At 47.3% G+C, this 21,944-nt stretch overlaps 1 protein-coding gene across 1 annotated transcript in view; it reads right to left on the bottom strand.

Annotated features, from left to right (window-relative positions):
• Positions 1–912: 912 nt before the first annotated feature.
• Positions 913–21,944, bottom strand: part of LOC8052187 — a 31,186-nt gene continuing 10,154 nt past the window's right edge. Inside the window, exons 8-12 of the mRNA XM_029979528.4 lie at positions 7,840–8,050; positions 5,976–6,155; positions 4,586–5,553; positions 4,411–4,498; positions 913–2,765 (exon numbers count right to left, since the gene is read on the bottom strand). Of these exons, the coding sequence (XP_029835388.4) occupies positions 2,502–2,765; positions 4,411–4,498; positions 4,586–5,553; positions 5,976–6,155; positions 7,840–8,050 (1,711 nt within the window). The 3' untranslated portion in view covers positions 913–2,501. The remainder of the gene's footprint in view (positions 2,766–4,410; positions 4,499–4,585; positions 5,554–5,975; positions 6,156–7,839; positions 8,051–21,944) is intronic.

Here is a 21,944-nt window from a genome sequence, read left to right on the forward strand (position 1 = left end):
AGTGCGGACTCTACCAGAGTCACCCGATGCAAAGAGAACCGCACTTTCTTCACCGCAAAGATAAACTAGGCATCGCCGAACGTTCATATACTTACATGTTGTCGAATTGGATCAGATGTCGAAGTTTCAAAACTTACCATGACTTCCTTCCAAATCGAAAGTTAAAGTATGATTTTGCTGAATTTTTCAATAATAAAATGGGGCCATTCAGACGCCATTCTTCTCCATGCATTCAAGTGTTCCGTTGGCCGGCATTTTCCCCCTGAACTTTTGCGAAAATCGCTTATAACGTTTGAACCAAATAATGGTAAGTTCTGGAACTTTGGCACCATCGTACCAACCGCTAGCTCTACATTTGGATGAAGACGGGGCATTCGGCCATGTATAGTTTATTCTGCAGTGAAAAAAAATACCGTATTTACTCGAGTGATAGCCGCACTGTTTATGAAGAAAACCTGAGGGTCCGCTTTTCCGCGAAGCACGCAGATTGCCAATCACCGCGAACGACAGCATGATCCCAGCTGTTTACAGGGCAGAGATAACGCTTTCGTGCGAAAATACCAACTGTGAAAATTGCATCTGTAGTGAGAACCGTGTTCTCGATCTGGTTATTCGCAATGTTATTTATGCGCAACGCAATGATTAGCTGTATATGTGTTCTGTGGGAAAGTAGGCGCAAGGGCCTTGTTCATAAATAGTGCGGTTATTCCTCAAGTAAATGCGGTACGGTTTCCTTTTCTATCACACACCCGGAATTTTTCGCCAACAGACGATTTCTCCGGCGCCACAGATGAGAGAGGCTAGCTCTAGAGTCTAAGCAAGCAGCAGTCGATAGTTGGACGAAACAACTGTTGTCAGAACTGGAGTAACCATCCCTACATCTTTCAGAATAAACTCTGCGTATACGAGAACAAAAAATCTATCGACTCGTTTATTTACAAGTTGGTACAATTGGACATTTTATACACCGTTTAAGTTGCTAGATAAAGAGCAGAATATGTTTTAAACAAGGACAAGGTGATACCGCGCTGTTAACCTGAGACACCATAGAGTGGTGGAAACACGCGCTGCCAATATTGCTAATCTCTTTATTTTATACTGATCGCCGTAAAGCTTCGCTTACGGCATGCACTAATAATTGCAAACAAATCCAGATTTACGAAACATTTAACGAGAAAAATAGATGGCATCCAGCTTACCCAACTCTACCTAGCCTGCTGCTTAATTAAGGCGACCAACGTAGATTTAACCGAAGTTTAAACGAAAACAATTAAGCGGTAGAGTTTAATAGATAATACAGAAAAATATTAACCAAAAATATTAACCAAAACTTGGCGTCTCCAGTCATGCAGAGGACATTCACAGCAAAGTAGTGTTTCCGAAACAAAGCAGAAACTAAAATGCCTCATCTATAAAGATTCATTTCTTCAGGTACAGTAGGCCGCACAAATACAAGGGGTGCGTTTCAGACGTTCGTCCGTCTCCTGAGTCGTGCACTGACTAGACGCAATGACTTGCAACTTTAGTGGAGTAATAACAGTGCCACCAAAGACTTGGACCCCCTCGAAAGCTTTCGTCCATTCGGACTATTTACACATCCATAGCACATGGTAAGCGAAACAAAATCCCCAGTGCATACACCCAATTAGGATTACTTTCGCACGATCGCAGATTCATCACATTTAAGCAATACAACTCGACCTGGCTCTGTTCTTTTGTTACACTATAGTTCAGGAAGCATTTGCTCGTGCAATCACATTCAACGTAAGAGGTGAACGACCGTAACCAAAATACTTTTGTGTTTACTTGAGTCTGCAAGTAACACTACTAAGTAAAAGAGACCAATCACAAACCAGAGCTGATGAGCCCAAATTACTCGTTCAACAATCTTAGGTGTCATTAAACAACAAAATGCCACATTTCTGCAGCGATAACAATAATAAACAATAACGCAACAAATATTTAAAAAAAAAGGGTCACCCACACGTTATCACAGATTGAAGTCCGCCCAGCACCGGCAGTCTCATGCAGAATGGACACTTCGCTCAGCGCACCCCAGTCGGAGGTCTGAGTGGCATCCACCTTCATTGTCGAACTGTTACTTCGCGGCGTCTTCTAACGGCTGGTTCACACTCTTGGGACTGCGTATGGCCTTGTGCCTCAAAACCTCCTAACGACGAGAACACACTGCCGTCAGCTATCGGGCAGCCCTGGAACACTTGGCAATTCCGTATATTATCTTTTTTTTCGTCATCCTTTCTCTTTTGAAATAGCTTCTGACAAGGTTATAGACAACCATTTCCCACAGCTATAGTACGTACATTTGATCTCTCAAATACCGCAAAACCTTCGCTCTAGTGAAAGCCGTTCCACGGTCACCTCCTAGTGTGAACGGGCCTTAACACGAGACAAAGCTTAAGACTTTCCACATCTGCCTCGCTTAGAGGTTAGTCAATGCTGAGCCCCGGTGCTCGCCGTCTCCAAGAGCCCGGCCCGGGGTCTCAGTCCTTCTCGACGCTCTTGACGAATATGCTGTGCATTCGAGCGAGGCGAGCACCCATGGAACTCGCACGCTTCGGGGGCTCCAGGTGGGACTTGCTGTTTGCCGATCCGTTCGACACTGCGGGGTCGAATGCCTGCTGCGGCTGCGCACTGGACTGTCCAGCGGACACCTTGCGTGGGAGGCGAGAACGGGTGTACGGAGACGGCTTGATGGTATTGGTGTATGGACACACTTCGACCACCGGATCGTTCGTCCACAGTCTCTGTAACGAGTGAGAAATTCGGGGCATTGAGTCGGTACCTTGAAGCTCGATTGACATTGCGTGCGACAAACTAAGACAATTTGCAGACGACGCGCTCTTTTGTCTGCTAGTTGCGCCTATCGGGAGGTGGCGCCACAAGTGACATTCATCGCTAACTCGGTCGTCTGCGAACACGTCCACCGTTGTCTTTGGCAAGTTTATCTAAGTTTTTTTACAGGAGCAGAAGTACTCCTTGAAATTTTATAGGGTATAATACACTACCTCAGTGAACTTTCAATGAAGTCTGAGGTTTATGTGCGGGTGCCGAGTTTTCCTGCCCGCTTCACATGATAAGGTTCACGGTGACCACCCTGTACCTCACGGCGGTAATTCTCGATCTCGAAGCAGACAACAGGAGTGACTAGCTGTAATTATACAAAAAAAAACACTTAACACAACTTTAATAAATATGAGACGTCTATCACAGCGTCTAATTAAAGCGGCCACGCCATCAACAGAAACTTGCCATAGAATGGGCGCTGTTTACAAAGTATGTATACCGCGAGTAGCACGTATAAAAGTATTAAACATGACAATTGAGAATAAAAAAAAAAAAGCTTTTGTTGCAGAACAAATATGTAGAAACATCTGCAATGTTCCTTGTGACCACATAAGTGTACCTCTTTTTCAAAGTTTAAATTTGATGCGTGTAAATAGCTAACACGAATTTCGTTTATGCATAAGTTATAAATCTAAAGTTTTGAAAAGTGTTCATAACCTCACTGAATCGCTTCTCTAGCCCACCCAAAGCTCAAACATTCCCCACCTGATGCACTGAGAATTGGAAGGTATTTTGTTATAAAACAACCTATGGTGAACAAATGCTGTCAAGTGTGCTTTCTAATATGGTTGATTTTCTGACCTCAAATAAAATTGATCCAGCTAAGTCATCAGTAAAAGGTCTTCGAGCAATATTTACAGATATGGAAGCTTAAACACGACTCATAACCACTGTTATCATAAACATTGTGTGTATGAATGCGAAAGCGTTCTTACACGCAGCGCATTCCTACCAGCAGCGCGCCAGGTCTCCCTATCGCACACGGCGCTCCCGCGGCGATATCACGCTCCCCCACAGCGCAGGAGCGGCGAACCCCGTCGGCCTCACGCCTTTCGTGACGATGCATCTGCGTTGCTGTGCTTTTCTTTGTGTTTTATTTTTCTGAGGCGCGTCCGCTTTGTACCTTGAGGGGTCCCGCCGTCTTCCGTGACGAAGCATCCGCGTTGCTGTGATTTTGGCCAATAGAAATTTAACTGCCGTTTCGCTGCTACAGATGGTTACAGACAGCGCCGGCTTCGCTTCATGGGACAGTTAATATATATATATATATATGTGCGTGTGTGTGTGTGTGTGCGCGCGCGTGTGCGTGTGTGTGTGTGTGTAAGAATCATCTGACCAGTTAGGAATGGCCAATGATACATCGTATATGCTCGCCAATGAGGAAAACTCTCGCTTATTCAAGACTTCATTTTGTTTAATGAACAGGAGTAATGGGATAAAGACCATGTTGCACTCCGGTAAAATAATACAATGGCGTGAATACTAATTAATTAAAATTGTACATTACTTTTGGCCAAAGGACGAGCTCGAAGAAAATCAACTGACCTCTCCTCCATCCTTGGTCCACTTGAGCACCGATTCGTCATCCCCGTAACAGCCAGCACCACTGATCACCAGGGACTCATCCTTACACCTAAAATATTAAGGGCGGATTGAGCTGGGCAATCTGCTATACAAACTAAGCGACTAAAACAGAAGTAGAAGAGACTAAAAAACCCACCTGAGTTCCAGAAGACTTCGAATGGCCTTGTCGGAAATCTTGAGCTTCTCCTGCAGCACCAGTTCATACCCGTAGGGAGGGTCGATGCTGCTGAAGGACACGTTGCTGCCGAGGTCACTGCTCAGATGACTTACGTCGTACGACGGCACCTCGGGCCAATCGTTGGTCGCCGCGCCGTGCGTCGTCGTCGAGTCCCCGCCGTCGTCGTTTTCGGTAAAATGTTCCAAGGCCCCGGTCTTCTCCTCGACACTCAGATAAACGCTGGGCACCTTCACCTTCGCCGCTGGCGTCGACGCGTGCCCCCCCGCGGCCTGCGTGCCTCGAAACGTGGGGAAGCAGTCGTCGTTGTACTGCACGAAGAAGTCGTCAAAGTCGTAGCTGTCGCTCGTCACCGAGGAACTCAGCGTGTCCCGACTGAGCCAGGTCGGGAGGCAGTCGGCGCTGGAGTTGCGGCGCTTCAGGAGTTGATAGTGCAGGTTGCCCCAGGAGGGTCGCTTCACGAGCCCCGGAAGTTCATCGATGGCCGAACAGCTGTCCGTTGTTTTGAGGCTCCACTTGCGCGCTTCCCGACTGCACAACTCCGTGACGGGACAGATGCTCGCTTTTTCCGACTTGGCGTCCGGGGATTCCCCCAGGCCGTTCTCTGGCGACGACGCGAACACATCGACGACGCTGGAGTCTCCGTGGCCATTCACCCGAGTTTCGTCTGGAGTCTGGACGTCCTGGACCGTGTCGTCGTCGGTCAAGCTCTTTGGGGAAGACGAAAGCTGTTCGGTGGACTTGCGCATGACGGTGCTGAAGGAGTACTGACTGCCGCTGGTATCGTTCACGTTGTCATCACTCCTGCTCTCCGCTATGGCTGACGTGGTCGTCATGGCGGCCATCGGGGTCAGATAACCGCTGTCATTGCAGGCCCTCGATTCTAGTTCGTTATTCGAACCAAGGTCGTAATTATTGACAGGTTGCACCTTGAAACAAAATAGAGAAAAACAGTCGCAAACGAAATTAAATTAGGTTAGTCAAGTCAAGCCGCGAAAGAGTGTCCGGTCCCTATCTTTGTAATGGCGTGCACAGCCGTCTGACGTGCTGTTAAAACAGAGCATGAGCCGGACACGGGAAGAATTAAGCAGTAAACGGACCGTTGACCATTGAAATGTAAAAATTACGAAAACGAAACAGGCATATAGAAGACAATACAGACGGCCCGTGTCGTCTGCATTACATTCTATGTTCCTCTTTCGTTTTCGTTATTCAGACACCAACACGCTAACCCGTCCACATTCAGATGTCCCTGGCAAATAGTGTAGCTCATCACAGAATGCATTAAGCGCCGCATTAAATCGGTACCTCCCGTTGACGAGCAGAAATGAAAACTACATATACTGCTTACAAAAGGTGCCGTCGAAGGCATTCCTTCGGTGCTGGAGTCTGTCTTGAAGTCACTGGTGGTCGCACGAGGGACGACGTCATAAATGACGAGGAAGCCTTCGGCAGTCCCAACCAGAACGCTTCCAGGCAAGGGAAGGACAGCCGTGATTCGTGCCTGGTTCAGTTCACCTTCTTCGTCCTGCTGTTAGCCGCGCCGAAAAGACACGAGACATAGTGCCGTCAGAGTAGGAAGAAAATAATACAGTTGTGGGTAGAAACGATTCAAATGTCTACAACTCCACAGCCTGCAGCGTGAGCTTGAAGATCAGCAAAAATAGCAGCCAATTGAGCTAAACACAGAACCAGCTCACTGCCAAATTGCTATCTCATCGTTAACACACTCACGCCCAAAAACATAAGTAAAACTCTCTCACACTATATTCCTCGCTGGTAAAAAGGAACTCACGCCCGCACTCGCCCCGTCCTCACTAACCCTCATCTAAAAGAGCACCGCGCCAGAAGACGGAGGAAGTGAGGGTTAAAGGGGCAGTGCAACGATTTTATGATTAATAGAATTTGCATCTCGTCATTTTTGCGTTGTTTATCGTGTCCCAGAGGATCGAGAAAACACTTCCTTCATTAAAAATGTCGCGATTCCACTGCATAATCGCAAAGCAAAAGTCGAGCTTTTTCCCCGACCTGCAGCCCCAAGTGGCAGCCGAAGGAACTACGGCGGAAAGATTACGTGACCTCGCTCGGCTCTAAGCTGCAGCATAGCGCCCGCTAATGTACGCAGAGAGAGGGAGGGGAAGCGTCCTCCGAGATAGCACACGGGAAGCTACACGGCACTCCGAATGACGTCACTGGGAGTGCGACCAGGTGTGACCCTGAAGACTGGGAGTGAGTTGAGGGGTGCCCGAAATACCAATCTTTATCTTTTTTTTACGCAAAAACTAGGACACGCAGGCGAAATCGGTTTTCTGTTCTTTACTTCAGAAGTGTCAGGGGGCAACTTCCAGAAATCTTTGACCGAAGTCCGAAAATCGTTGCACCGCCCCTTTAATGAGGGTGGGTGAGGAAGACTCCGAAAGTTAAGGTTAGTCTGTGTAAGTGAGCACAATCATGACTGAGTATTTTTTTTTGCCCATAGTGATTGGTATAGATTTAAACTGTTCACGGTAGGACCCCCTCCCAAATACTTACTCTGCGCAAGGTCCAAGGGCACTAAGGGCGCCACTCTCATAAAGAAACTCGCGTGCATACCTCCTTACATCCGTGCGCGACATTTTGTAATGCTTTCTTATCGTCTATGCTCCGTGTTATCTTACGATGGGCCGCAGAGAATGCTATACGAGCCATCGGAGCCAATCCCAAACCGCTTTAGTGTCACATGACCTTGGGAAAGGGAGATCACGCAAGGGGCGCGTGGTGACGTGACGCGTTCACAGCACCGGATTGGCCGGGATGGCTCGTAGCGTTAAGCTGTGGTCCATCATATGGTGAAACGGAGTAGAAGGATTTTTCACCGGCGGCCATATCCGAGTCTGCGGCTGCTGAGCGCGTGCTGTCGGCGAGCATCCCAGTTCGTTTGCAACGTGCATCCGCACCGCCAAGATTGCCGGTTTTGACAGCCATTCGTAAGAGTCAAGTCGTTCTGAGCATGCGCAGTGAAAAAGACACTAATATGGCGTCTAGAGAATACCCCCTACATACAACGTCCACCCTTAGGCTGAGACCGCAGCCAAGGCCACAAGCATGAGAGCTCGATGTCGCTGCTTTGAAGCGCATCTCTGAAAGCCAAAAGCGCGGGCTAGCTCGCGCTTGTAGCTTTGGCTGTAGCAGCAAGACGCGACTCGGTTTTTAACCGTCAGAGGAGTTATGCTCACCCTAGGCGACCGCGGGTACCTGTCCTCCCTGACGTCGTACAGCATCTTGCAGGTCAGGGTTTGCGAGTCCCAGAGCTGCAAGACCGAAGAGCCTCGGAGCGACAGCCACACGGCCTGGTTGGCGGGGTCGCCGATGGAGCAGGGCTGGATGAGCGAGATGTAGTCCAGACTGCTCGATGAAATTTGGAACTGGTCCACCGTATCGAGAGTCCTGCGGAGACAACGGGACCCGGAGTTTGACGCAGTAATTAGTACGCCTCACCCCTAACACACCCTCCGGCTGAGTCAACCCCCACCCCCACCCACCTCCCTTACAGAATTTCCTACCCATAGTACACAAACTTACAGTAAACGCTCCCCACCCCCCTCCCCCAGCCTCTCCCTGAAATTCGGAAAACTTTTTTCAGATTGACAATCCTGGGTATACCCCTGGCTTGATGCGAAGGAGCTGGTGACGACAAATGTCATGAAAGAGTCAAGAAAAATACCTCCAGAAGGCGTAGCAGCGAAATCTCTATAGTGTGCTATCAGCTTTGCGCCCCCCCCCCCCCCCCCCCCCCGACATTTTCATGATGAACTCCACAAGTGCGTCCGATCTAATGAATAAACGATCCCCATCATAATTACCTAATTCTTTCTTCGTGGATACTCACGGAACCATCCGAATGTACTTATACTCTCCCACTGCCCCCTGTTGTAACCATGGAACGGATTAGGAAATGCACGCACCCCAGTTCCCTTGAAGTTATGTTAGGATGAGTATTTCATTTGTTTTCCTCGTGATGCGTTCATGTACAATGACCATTTTTTTTTTACATGAACCTTTAGTTCCCTCTTGCCCGAAATGAACGAAGTCAACACCTTGTATAGATATCTAAGGGCTGTTAACCTCGTAGACCTGGTTTCAATCCCCACCCCAGCTCCTTTCGATCTGGATCAGCATAATACTGTTGTGCGGTCCTGTATCCCTACTGCGTGGTGCACGTTCAAGACCCCAGGCTCGCGATCGTAATGCACTGGCGAAATTTCTAATCTACTGCTGAGACACCAGGCGCCCATTGAGGACGTACGCGCAACACAATGTTTATATACGAAGCGGACCCGGCTGACCATCTGAACACCTCCCCGTCCTCGTCTACCGGCTTTATTGTGAAAGAAACACTTTGCTGTGAGAAGAGCAAACAAAGACAATACTGTTTCTTTGACTTTACAGGGAAATAATAAAACTAACTCGAGACAAGGAATGACGAACGTATGGTAGTATGGTCCACCTTGCCCCGAGTTTGTTTTATTCTTTCTGCGTCAAGTCAGCTTTACTAACGCGCTTTGCAGCTAATTTAAATACTGTTTATTCTCTGGGTGTGCTCGTATAAGGATGGTCATAGTGTCCTGCCTATTTCTTTGTTTTCAATTAAATTCTTATGCGCGTAGACGCAACCTTTGAGGGCCACAGGAATCAAACGGAACTTTCCAGAAAGTAAATATTTTTATACGTAAAGCACGCCAACTGGTTTATACATGAAGTAGTTATATTTATATTGTTTACGTTCATATTTCAAGTAAAATAAAATGACAAACTGCCTTCTGCGCAACGCTTTCATATTTAGGCATATTTCGGCGATTTTTTTAACACACCTTAAAGTTAAGATTTTATCAAGCTGAAACGTTTTGTACAGGGTACTTCATGATATGTTTATTTTTAACAAGTTAGTATCCGACTATTGGAGGTTCTTTTTGCATTGTGCCCGGAAATTTTATAAATGCCGAAAAAAAAGTCAAAACTGCAATGTGAGCGGCAATTAAGAAAATAATAATCAGCCTGAATTCTTTCCAAACTTCTCTCGTGGACCCTTAAAAGCCGTCAATTCAAAATCCGCAGAAACATGTTGCATTATAATGCCCTAAAAAAAAAAAGTTTAGCCAGTTGATTGTTCCATTCAATTACTGTTGAAAGGTTTCTATCTCAACTACTAGTGGTACTCGAGCGCCTCTAGTGGCCGTACTTGGTCGCATTAGCTCCCAGATTCCATGGCAGATTATACAAAAAACAAACAAAAACCAACTGGAAGTTGTGTGTGTGTGTGTGCGCGCGCGTGCGTGTGTGTTCATGTGTGTGTGTGTGTGTGTGTGTGTGTGTGTGTGTGTGTGTGCGTGCGTGCGTGTGTGTGTGTGTGTGTGTTTGAAGTGATGTGATTGATATTGCCTATGACGGAACTTCGCAGCACGTTCGGCACTTAAGGTGTTCTGCTTGGCTAACCGCTGTGCACTGCGCTACTTTCCCCTAGGTACGTACTGTAATGTGGGTAATCTACTGACAAAATGGTTCGATTAATTTCTCTAGACCTCACTACGATGAAGTGTAACGGACGTTAGGAGCTATCTCAGCCAATTCAGCGCATCAAGTGACACTCACATGGATTGACTTGTGAGGCTTGTGGCACCTTCTGTGGACCATCGTAAGGTAAAACGGAGCGCACAAAAGGAGATGTTATGGAATTTTATGCCCCAACTGATGGCGGGAGCGGCGAGGGCAAAACAATACCAGGTTGCGTCTAAAAAAAATGGACTAAGATCTTATTATTGGACCAGCGTTGCGCCGTCGCGAAAGTGGTGCCTCTGCTGTTTGTAACGCCACTGAACATCTTGTGATGTTTGCACCACACAGCGGAAGGCTCTGTGCAGGCTCAAAAAAGGGGGCTCCACGGAGGAGCTGTATCTCCTTCCTCAATCATATGCGACGCATGGGAGTAAAAGGGTCATAAAAAGAAAACATAGACGACGAAAACCTAAAAAAATATTGTAAAAAACTCTTTTTGATTATTGTCAGAAAATTTTGTTTTTCGGTATTCATCACACGGGTACGTGCCAATATCTGAATGTTGCCAGACAATCGCTCAAAGTGACATTTTTAAGAGATTTTTTTTTATAAAATATAAGGAATGTATTGATAGTATTTAGGACAACTGACCTGTACCCAGACATTGTTTCTCGAGATTAATGAGCTTAATGAGATTAATGTGCAAAGAAATATCCTCGTCGGAATGCTCCAATCCAAAACACGGTTCGGGCTTACGGCATGCGCACTGGAGACAACGTTATTTGTTTGATTACGCAAATCTTTTCCGTGCTGTATTCTAAAATTGCCTAACGTTATTACTTAAAGGGAAACTGAAGCGGTTCTGTATTTGAGTAAGGACACTTAAGTCGTCTTCATTTGGCCTCCAGGCCTCCACTCTCGCGTGTCTTCAGTGCCTATCAAAGCTATGCACGCGCCCTCTCACTATTTTCAAAAAAGAAAAAAAAAAGGTCAGAAAAAAACCTCACGACTGGTGTCAGTATGGGGGAATACATCTGGGCAAGCTTGCAATTGCACGCGCTGCCCACACGAGCGACGCGCGCTTGGCCGCCGAAAGATCCTTTCATGACGGAGCGACTGGTCGGAGGTTCTTCGTATTTTTTCGCGTTTGGTTACATTTTCGGAGAAAACGAACGTGACATTAAAATTCACGGGATAAAAATACTCTAAAATTCACCTCCAACTCGTTTTCTTTTCTTTTTTTTTTAATTTATTTATTATTAAACATGACCACACCGGCAGTGCATGAAACTTTGAGAGACAAGATAGCTCTTCGTGATCTCCGAGTTTTTGTGTGTGTCAGGAGGTTGTATTTTTATTTTTCTATTCAAAAATGTTTTCGGATTTGTTCATAGCAGGGATGGACAAAATACATGCAAATATGTATCGAAATACAAATACAAAATACTTCGTCAAAAATGTGTTTAATTACAGATATATAATTACATTTCCAAAAAAAAAAAAAGCATCTAAATACAAGATAAAATACAACCAAATGTATTTGGCCTCCTCCAAACACTTTTCCAAATACATTCCTCAAAATTTGCGTCAGCGACTTCAGGGCACAACGGGTTTCGGGGTATCTCATTTTAATTTTGCATCGCACACTCGGGAGTTAGTGTGCGAGGCTCTAGTAACGTAATAGAAATATAATCACAAAAAATGTAATCAGCTTGGACGTAATAGGTGAAAAAAGTACAGAGCTTCAAGCAGCTTCTTTTGTCGATTACATTTTGGTATAGACCAACAAAGAACCGAGACGACCAAGATGCGCCGTATACTAGAGAATTTTTTATTGTTGGAACTCGCACGAGTTAGGAAAATCTGGACGACCAACGCATTTAGAATGTTCCAGGCAAACATATGGATGGAAATCAGGCTGAAAACATCACAAGTTGTCACCGGCACTTATTTAGCCAGTCTGCCTGTGAGAGTCGATTTCGTCACTATTCTCGCCCTGGACTAGCACCGTAATCACAAAGTCACAAAACGCTTGTGCTTGATTGAGAGACACTGCATTCGGTGCAGAACGTAGTTTTCTTCCTGCTCTGGACAGTGCCTTTAATATAAAGCCAGAGGAGGAAAAGAAAAAAAGCCCCATGGCCGAATAAAGGATGGAGACTATATCTTACAACCACGTGCATAAAAACAAGATGTATTTTCACCCACAAAATTGTATTTAATTAAAATTGTATTTGAAATACCCACGTATTAGTATGTAAATACACACGCCACATACATTACCCAATTTGTAATTAGATACAAATGCAAAATACACGAAGTATTTGAAATACTGCCCATCCCTGGTTCATAGTATAAATTGGGCTATGACGTGTACAAAATAGCGAGTGAAATAAAATGGTCGACTATTTACCCACTGTTCAGTTTCATCTGAAATCAACACACACCGTGGTATTGGGTGGTTTCAGCCTTCGGTTGCGTGGTGTAAACATCACCCGATGTGCAGTGGCGTTACAAACACCAGAGGCATCGCTTGCGTGACGGCGCAACGCTGGCTCAATGACGCTACCTAGCTCTCCACTCCGTCCTTATTTATATCCATCGTAATTTGAAACGGAGTATAGGGATGTCTAGATAAATTAATATAATCATTTTGTCAGTAGACCATCCACATTACAGTATTACACTGGGAAATTAGCGCAGTGAAGCGCAATCAACCAAGCACAACACCCTATGGAGAGAATGCGCAGCATAGTTCAGTTTTCGTAAACAACATCAACCCAATGAAAAAAAAAATCTCGCAGTTTTTTTTTATAAATATTGGTGTGTTATGGTGTTTAGGAGATAATACGACCAAGTAAGGCCACTGTGAATGCGGGGCTCGAGTAATACTAGTCGTTCAGGCAGAAACCTTCCGACGGTAATTGAGTGCAACATAGACCCGGCAAACCGTTTATAAAGTAAAAAAGAAAAAGATGTATATATATATATATATATCAGGGTGTCGAACCGGAACCGAACCGAACCGAAAACCGGAACCGAACCGGTATTTTTTCCGGAACTGAACGCGAGCCCGAACCGTTATATTGTTATCGCGATGAACCCGAACCGGAACTGAACCGGAAAAGAAATAACGGTTACCGGCTCATGTCAAAACGGTTCGGCCACGCGCTGTTGACAATGAATGTGCTATCAATGCCATTTGTTTTTTAAGTGCCGTCAACTGACACACACCTCGCTTACATATTTTTCTTCTCCACTCAGTCTTAGAAATATAAACGCTGCATCCATGAATCTTGACAAACGCTGCATCCATGAATCGTGACATAGGAACCAATATTGCGCTGGTCGCGGCTTGCGCGGAAAAAAAAAAATTAAAGAGCTGTGCAAAAAAAAAAAAAAAAAAAAAAAATATCGCGTCACTGGATTTTATTTTTCTACAATCTCGTAAATCCTAAATGCTGCTGTGTGCTCATTTCATAACAGGTTTCTAGAACGCGCGAGTTCTTGAAGCTTGCTTCCATCGGAATGAGAAAAAAAAAGGCTGTGGAGTTTGATAATGTTTGAGGGAGAGAAAGAAATTTTATTTACAGTTGAAATGAGCATTCATGAATTATATCTGCTCTTCGCTGCCCCAACCACCGGTCAGAGTATATCGAGCTATGAAGTGTCAAGATTTACATGCCGTATTTTTTCGTACCGGAAACTCGATAAATGCGGGGAAAAAAACAGGGATACAAACCCTAGTCGCTTGCGGAGAAGCGAAGCTGCGCGCACTTTCGAATTTGAGGATCTGCCGAGCTTCTGTTGCTTCCGTCGCCTGCCCAGTGTAGTCATGGGACTCAAGCGGGCGCGTGCGCTCAAACCAACGCTCAGCAGACGCTGGAGTTAGCGCCCATGACAGACAGCCCTGTCATCAGACAGTCGTTGCTTGCCGCTTGCATTGGCTACAGGCTTTTATAAACGTTATGCACTACTAGTTTCGACTACTTTTCATTTGTTTTCATCGGTGTCCGTATTATACATGAATAAACGCGCCAGAGCGAATCGAATTCTACGTACGTTTGCCGTGACCCGTACACCTTTGGGGTGTGCACCCTCCTCTTTTTTTTTCTCTCACATACACGCCATTTGTCTGTACTTATTTCGCTCTGGCTTTCCGACGATGTTTTATTTGTAATTTATTTTGATGTAGCAATTTATCATTTATAATTTCCGAACTCGCGAACCGGTTCGCGGATCGAATTAATCGAACCGGAACTGAACCGGAACAAAATAAATTTACCTGAACCTGAACCGTAACCGAACCCGTATGTTTTTCGGTTCGTCACACTGATATATATATATATATATATATATATATATTACAATTTGAAGCAGCATGTTCCTGCCGATGTTGAATTACCCGTTTTAAAGGGTTGATTGAGGGAAGTTTGGAAAAAATCGAGGAGGATTCCTTCTTTCAATTGCCGCTCAAACATTGCATATTTCTTTCTTTTTCGATATGTAGAAAGCTTCCAGCCGCACTGCATGCAAAACACTTATGATAGGGGAGCGCAAACGCTTTTGTTAAAAATGAACAAAGCATGAAATAATCTGTACAAAAAGTTTCAGCTATCCTAAATTATGTTAAAAAATCGCCCAAAAATGCCTTAATTAAAATGAACGAGTTGCGCAAGAAACCAAGTTTGCCATTTTATTTTACTTAAAATATTGACTAAAATTAAAAAAAAAAAAAACATCACGTAGACCAGTCGGCGTGCTTTATACGTAAACATATTTAAGTTTTATAAAGTTATATTGTTTTATTTATGTGGCCCTGAAATGTCAAGTAAATGTTTATTAAATTTTTGGTTAGAGTCCCAATTTTTAGCCTTATGTCTATTCCTAACCAGGCAGAGGGCTGCCGAACGTTTACCTTCAAGTCCTCATCTGAACACACACTACTGCACCTTTATGTGGATGTGTTAGCTTTTTTGGTTCACTTACAAGTCAACTACGTATAGCAGAGTCCCATAGACTCTTAGGGAAATACGAACAATATAACGAAAGAGTTTCGTTTCCGGAGCAAGAATCGAAGCACTGAAGAAAAAAAGGATCGCATCCCGTCCTGACATCTGACGAAGTGTATTTGGAACGTCTCGCCAGCTGGTTAGGAGCGAGCACACGAGATGGCGCCACAATGCTACTTCCCACAGAAACTGAAGAGTAAATATGGAGAAGCGAGGAAGAGCTATGGAAGATTGTCAGTTGGGATGCCTAGTTTACGCAGCTTTAGGTAAAAACCAGTTGTCTATGCTAATTAATAACTGAAGTAAATGTAAGAAGCGAAAGTATTTAGGCGGGCTGGTTAGGAACATTATAACCTAAACCGTGAGACCTGGATAAATAAAATCACGGACGATACAACACAAAATCATGTCTTGTGCGTCATTTTATTTCTTCGTCCGTTTCTGACACCGTGGTTTCTGAGGGGTTTGATTATGAAGATAGATAGATAGATAGATAGATAGATATTTATTTGTACATTTAAGTACAGGTCGCATAGAAGGCGTTTCCGCCCGTACACTTATGTGCCTATGTGGCCAGCTAGACGATGATGGCGAGGCGAGGGTTATTGGATTCAGAAGTGTGGGACGATGATGATGGCATGGTGAAAAGGGTGAAAAGTGAGGTGGGTGACGTATGGATGAGGACGCAAGACATTTGTGGGTGCTGGTTCAGAGGTGTTTGGCTGCTGCCTTGCAGAGCTGTGTCACCTTGTCTCTGTCTGTGATGGGCAAGCTGGTGACGGCGTTAGGCAGGGGCCTCCAAAGTCTCACACCCCGGAGGAGACTTCAATTGTCGTGCCGTTGGGTACGCGCGAAGAGAGGGTCTATGCACGCGGTTCGTTCGTTGCGCCGGGGCACAGAGCGAAGGTAGTCGTCCTGCGGGATCCCAGGACCAATCACCTGAGCCAGCAACCGTACGGTGGCTACACCTCGCCGGTGGGACAGTGTACTCCACTTGGCTGCTCTCAAGAGTTGGGTTGTCGGGGTGTCACGTGGCAAAAAGCGAGGACTTGAAGAGGTTCGGCTGTAGACGCCGTAAGCTGCTCGCAGCTGTATGGTCTCTAGTGTCGCCTGAGCTGAGGCTCCCTGCGGCGACCAGACAGACGAGCAATACTCTGACAGGGGCAGGGCCAGCGCAGTGTACAGCTGCTCCAGCACAGCAGGCCCCAGACCCTTATTGATAATTTGCACGAATCCCAGCATCCGCCGTGCGCGTGAGGCCGCGGAGCGGACGTGTGCAGGGAAGCTCAATTTGCTGTCAAGGGTGACACTCAGCAGGGTTATTCTCTCCTTTTGTTCCAGTGGAGTTCCATTAAAAGTTAAAATTGCTGGTGGATTCTGTGCTTTCGTTTTTGTGGTGAAGTGAGTTGTAGCAGATTTTGATGCACTCAAGGGTAATTTGTTCCTGATGGTCCAGGCTTGGATGTGATCAAGGTCTTGTTGCAGTTGATTATAGTCTTCCTCAGATTGAATCGGTTGAAGGAGGGTGAGATCATGGCGGAGTCTATAACCTGGACGCTATCGTTGATAAAAATTGAAAAGAGGGTCGGACCACGTACTGTGCCTTAGGGGATTCTAGATTGAACGGTTCGAGATTGGGACCATGACCCATTGAACATCACACTTTGTTGTCTCTGCAGGATGAAGTTAGATAGTCATCGAAGGAGGGGGCCCTCGATACCAGTGCTTTCCAGTTTGGTTATCAGGAGCTTCTGGTCTATTTTATCGAAAGCTTTGGTAAAGTCGAACTGTACCAGTTCGCATGGTGTGGAGTTGTCCAGGCTGGTCACTGATCTGGTGAACAGCAGTGAGCAGGGCAGTCGCACAGCTTCGACAGGGCCGAAAGCCATGTTGCGCTAGAGACAGAAGAGCGTGGGCATTTAAAGGGCAACTCCATTACATTTTTACAATTTTTGGGTTATGATCTATTTAGTCGAAGTCGGCGATCCTGAATCACGAGATATAATTTGTTTTTCGGTAGTGTGTATAGTTTAGTAGATATCGCGAATCCAAGTATCGTTACGGCGGCACGGCGAAACCGAAACTACCGTCTGAAGCAGCCTGGCAACATTTATACTAGTAGCGCGCCGTCGGCATGACTTAGTTTTGGCCCGCGCTCCCGAGCCGACGCACCGACAATGTCGGCTCAGCCGCAGGTGGGGTTTCAAAACAGAAGGTAAGCTGCACATTTTCTTTTTTACCGCTTCACTTTGTTAATATGCACCAAATGTAGTAAGTTTTAGTGTACATTTATAAATTTGCCAGCCAAAAAGCGAATACGACTAGCTGCTAATGCTATAAATATGACGCGGTCAGTGCCGGCGCGGCGTGACTGTATTTGTTTCTTGCTCGCGGACCGAGAGAAAAAGCAATAATGGGAGATATAGGGAGATATGTATCCATAAGCGGTCTAAGTTGCTAAGCTAAGGTGCCTTTATGTGCACGCTAGTTAGATCAGCCGCGACCTGCTGCGTCCGCCCGATCGTGCCGAAGCAGCCGGCGGACGGTACGCGAAAAGCGACATGACCGTATTGTTCTTCAAAGACGCGAATTTCGTGGAGAAACACGCAACAGTCAGCAGCCGCAGATACCGTGTGTAGGTGTCTGACGTAAAGTGCTGGGAGCAGAGCTTCGCGTTGGAGCTCGGAGTCGACGGTCTTCCGAAGTCTATCCGGCGAACGGCACCGACCCACACCTTGTGCCTCTTCCGGTCTCTTGGGAACTTGTGGAACCGCAGCTCCGGGTTGCGCACCGGGTTGTTGGTGCAACGCACAGCACTACAAGTCGTGCTCGACATTGCCCAACGCGAGTCCGGCGAGTCCGGCAGCACCACTTCGCTCTCTTCCGCGCTGGCGCGGAAGCAGTGCTGGAGTTAAATGAACTGCCTGGATGCTAATAAAAATAGGAGAACACAGGATAATGTGGTAGACACCTTTTGCCGTCAGCAGAATCGCAGAATGCCACGGGAAACGAAGCGTCCGTGGCGTCCGTACGAGAGCGTAGGACTAGACCTACGTCATTGCCCAGTGTTGCTTCACTAGCTCACCCGGTACCAGCCTTGCTCACCCGCTTTCGAGCCGCTAACCGAGCCGGGAGAACATTTTAGAGCGCAGCTCTTAGGCGCCCGTTTCCGGCTTGAGCGGTGTCGCCGTCGCCGTCGCCGTCGCCGTCGGCGTAACCGCGCGGTGCATTAGGGGTAAATTTTCCCGAAGGAACCCGAGGTCCTCCCGAGGTCCTCGGGTTCCTTCGGGAGGGCCTCGGGAGGACCTCGGGCTCCTTCGGGAGGACCTCGGGTTCCTTCGGGAGGACAGGGGGGGGGGGGGTCACGTGACGATGCGGATGCCGATGACGTCATCAGTGATGATGACGATGACGATGCGGATGCCGATAGCGTCATCAGTGACTTCACTGATGACGTCATCAGTGACGATGACGATGGCGATGCGGAAGCCAGACTTCATCGGCATCCGCATCGTCATCGTCATCATCACTGGTGACGTCATCGTCACGTGACCCCCCCAGGACCTCAGGTCCTTCGGGAGGACCTCGGAAGCACCTCGGGTTTCTTCGGGAGGACCTCGGAAGGACCTCGGGTTCCTTCGGGAAAACCTCGGAAGGACCTCGGGTTCCTTCGGGAGGACCTCGGGAGGACCTCGGGCTCCTGCGGGAGGACCTCGGGTTCCTTCGGGAGGACCTAGGGGGGGGGGGGGGGTCACGTGACGATGACGTCATCAGTGATGATGACGATGACGATGCCGATGACGTCATCAGTGACGTCACTGATGACGTCATCATCACTGATGTCATCGTCACGTGACCCCCCCCCTTTCCGAGGTCAACTGATCCCCCCAGTACCCTTCCCTCCTCCTCCTCCTCACGAGCTGCGCTCAAATTAGGCGTTACAGGGAGTTGTAAACGGCTTTCATTTTTTAATATTGGTTTTAATGGGTAATGCGGCGTCGGTTTGACGTGATATTTTGGGTATGGCCGTATCATTTTGCCCCCCTAAAGCGATATCAGTCATTTCGGTAGGGTCGACTTCTTGAGTGGAGTTGCCCTTTAAGTATCTGTGTAGAGCAGAGTTTATCACTCGCTCCATGGTACTGCAGACAACTGATGTTGTTGAGGTTGGTCTTTAGGATTCTGGCTTGTCTGCTGGGGATCCTTTCCCGTTGTAGATGGGAGTGACATAAGCCTGCTTCCTTGGGGCGGGGACGCACCCAGTGTCCAAGAGCTGCTGGAACAGTCGGGCCAGTATTGGGGCTAGTTGTTGACCAGATGCTTCAAGGAGCGCAGGGTGGATGCCGTCAGGACCGGGCGACTGTGAAGTACTCAGTCGTTTGAGAACCTCCTTGACATCACCCTCGGTGATAAGGATACTGGTTAAGCAGGGCGGGGTGGCCAGCTGCGATGATGATGGGCAAGTTTTTGGTTGTGATGAGAGACTTGGTTCCCATGCTGCAGCGAAGTGCTTGCTAAAAAGTTCCGCAGTCTCCATGTCGCTCAGAGCCTTGCCGTCTTGGCATATGTTTAGAGGAGACGTATTCTGCTTGTTACGCCTTACATAGGCCCAAAATATCTTTGGATCCCTTACAGCTCGTTGTGCCATGTTCAAAGCATAATCTTGGTGAGACTTTCTTATCTGTTTTTGTTTTTTTTTTCTTTCAGGTTTCTCTGGAGGGTTCGGGGCTGCCTCAAGTGTGATGGGCCAGCTGTTTCGCTTTGCTTGTGCGAACAGCTGACGCTTCCGTCGGGCTTGGAGCACTATCTCCTTTGTTATTCAGGGTGCTCGGGGTTTGATTCGGCTTTTTCTGAGGGGACGCATTCATCTTCGATGGCGTGCATAAAGTCGAGCCATATGTCATATAGGTCTTCATGGTTCTCTTGGAACACCATGCCACAAGGGGTAAGGTGTATAAGCGAATTGGGGTGGTTGGTGTCCAATCTTGCAAAGTTATGGAGGTGTCTGGCATGGGAGGCATAGATTTAGGCGAATGATGGTGTGTGGTCGCAGTCAATGCTTTGTGGTCAGAGCCCGTGAAGGTGGGTTCTGTGAAACAGTTTGAGATGAGCATCGGGTTAGAGACGAACATGAGGTTGAGGAAAGAAACTTTGTTATTGCTGGTGACGTAAGTTGGCTCGCTGCATACTTGGGTAAGTCCGAGTGTTTCTATATGGTCGAGAAGGACAGTGGCAGATGCTCCTGTGGGCTTGGGAGAGCTTAAGTCTGACCAATTAATGTGCGCATTGAAGTCTCCGACAACTAGCACGTTGCAGTGCTTCTTCTTTGAGGGGGTAACGGAGGACAGCGACGACTGTAACAAATTGTAGCTTTCTGTTTTCTTGCTGGGGGGACAGGATGCAACACAGAGATGTAGAAGTCTCTGTTTTGAATGAAGGTCCACGAAAAAGGCCTCAAGGTCGTTCCGGTCTAGGACATGTCTTCTAGTGCATGCGATTGAGGAAGGTATGGCGACGAAAACTCCACCACCAGATCTGTTACGATCTTTCCTGTAGACTTTAAACAGTGTCAGGTCGACGAGCTGGCTGTCCTAAATGGAGTTGTCGAGCCAAGTCTCACACAAGGCGAATATGGTGTTGGGGCGGGACTGAGTGAGCACCCGGAACTCCAGCATTTTGTTCTTCACGGACCTGAGGCTGGAGAACCAGAAGGAGGTTGTTTCCCTTGTTTCCGTAGTACCGGGAGCCGTTGATCTGTCCCCGGCTGTGGTAGGTGATGCGATCGTCGTTAGTGCAGGCAGCTTCGGCGCTTCGAACAGGCTGTCGTCGAACGATGGCAGCTGGCACACGCCGCAGTACCATGGTTCTGTGCAGTTCAACAGACGCCGATAGGTGGGCAGTGAGAGCTGCTCGCATATCCAGTGGACCCAGATGTTGCACCCGTCGCTTTGTAACGCCGCCACGCTGTCGCAGAGCGGCCTGCAGCAACGGGGACAAGTAGGATACGGTCCCGGGTTGAGCGGTACATCTCCAGCACAGAGCAGAATCAAGTACATATCAGGTTGAAGGACGGAGGACGGGCGGCAGTACGTCCGGTTCTTCGCCAATGACTGGTTCGGATTCGGGTAGGCTTAGCACAACCGCGAGTGAGTGCCGCCGTTGTGCTCCACTCCAGACGATCGAAATTTGCTTTACGATGGGCATGTTGCGTCGCGAGGTGATTGCGTGCATAGAGCGCCACAGGCGAAGTAAATTAACACAATGTTTAGGTGGGCTTGTTGGTTCATGACTGGAAATTAGCGCCAAAGGAACGGGGGCAAGTGAAGAAGTGGACGAAGACACGGAGCGCGTAAAGTAGCGCGGGTAAACTAGCCTCGAGGGCACAGGTAAAACACCGATTCAAGGGGTACAATGGGATATCGAGTGGTAGTCATTCGAAGGCAGGTGGACTTTTAGGACAGGTCGACGGAAATGGATGAGGGACGATGAGCACAAAGATGTGTGTACTCAATCGCGTCTTCGAAATTCCGTGACTTGTACAGGTTTCCCCTGACAATTTCGGTTCCATTCCCCGATCATTATAAATAAACACACACACACACGCACACACGCACGCACACACACACACACGCACACGCGCGCGCGCGCGCGCGCACACACACACACAAACACACACACACACACACACACACACACACACACACACACACACACACACACACACACACACACACACAAATCGAAATGCAGAGGACGGGCTTTTAGTGGCCGTTCGA

The sequence above is a fragment of the Ixodes scapularis genome, unplaced genomic scaffold, assembly GCF_016920785.2.
Source record: "Ixodes scapularis isolate PalLabHiFi unplaced genomic scaffold, ASM1692078v2 PGA_scaffold3__209_contigs__length_174095766, whole genome shotgun sequence".
NCBI lineage: Eukaryota > Metazoa > Arthropoda > Arachnida > Ixodida > Ixodidae > Ixodes > Ixodes scapularis.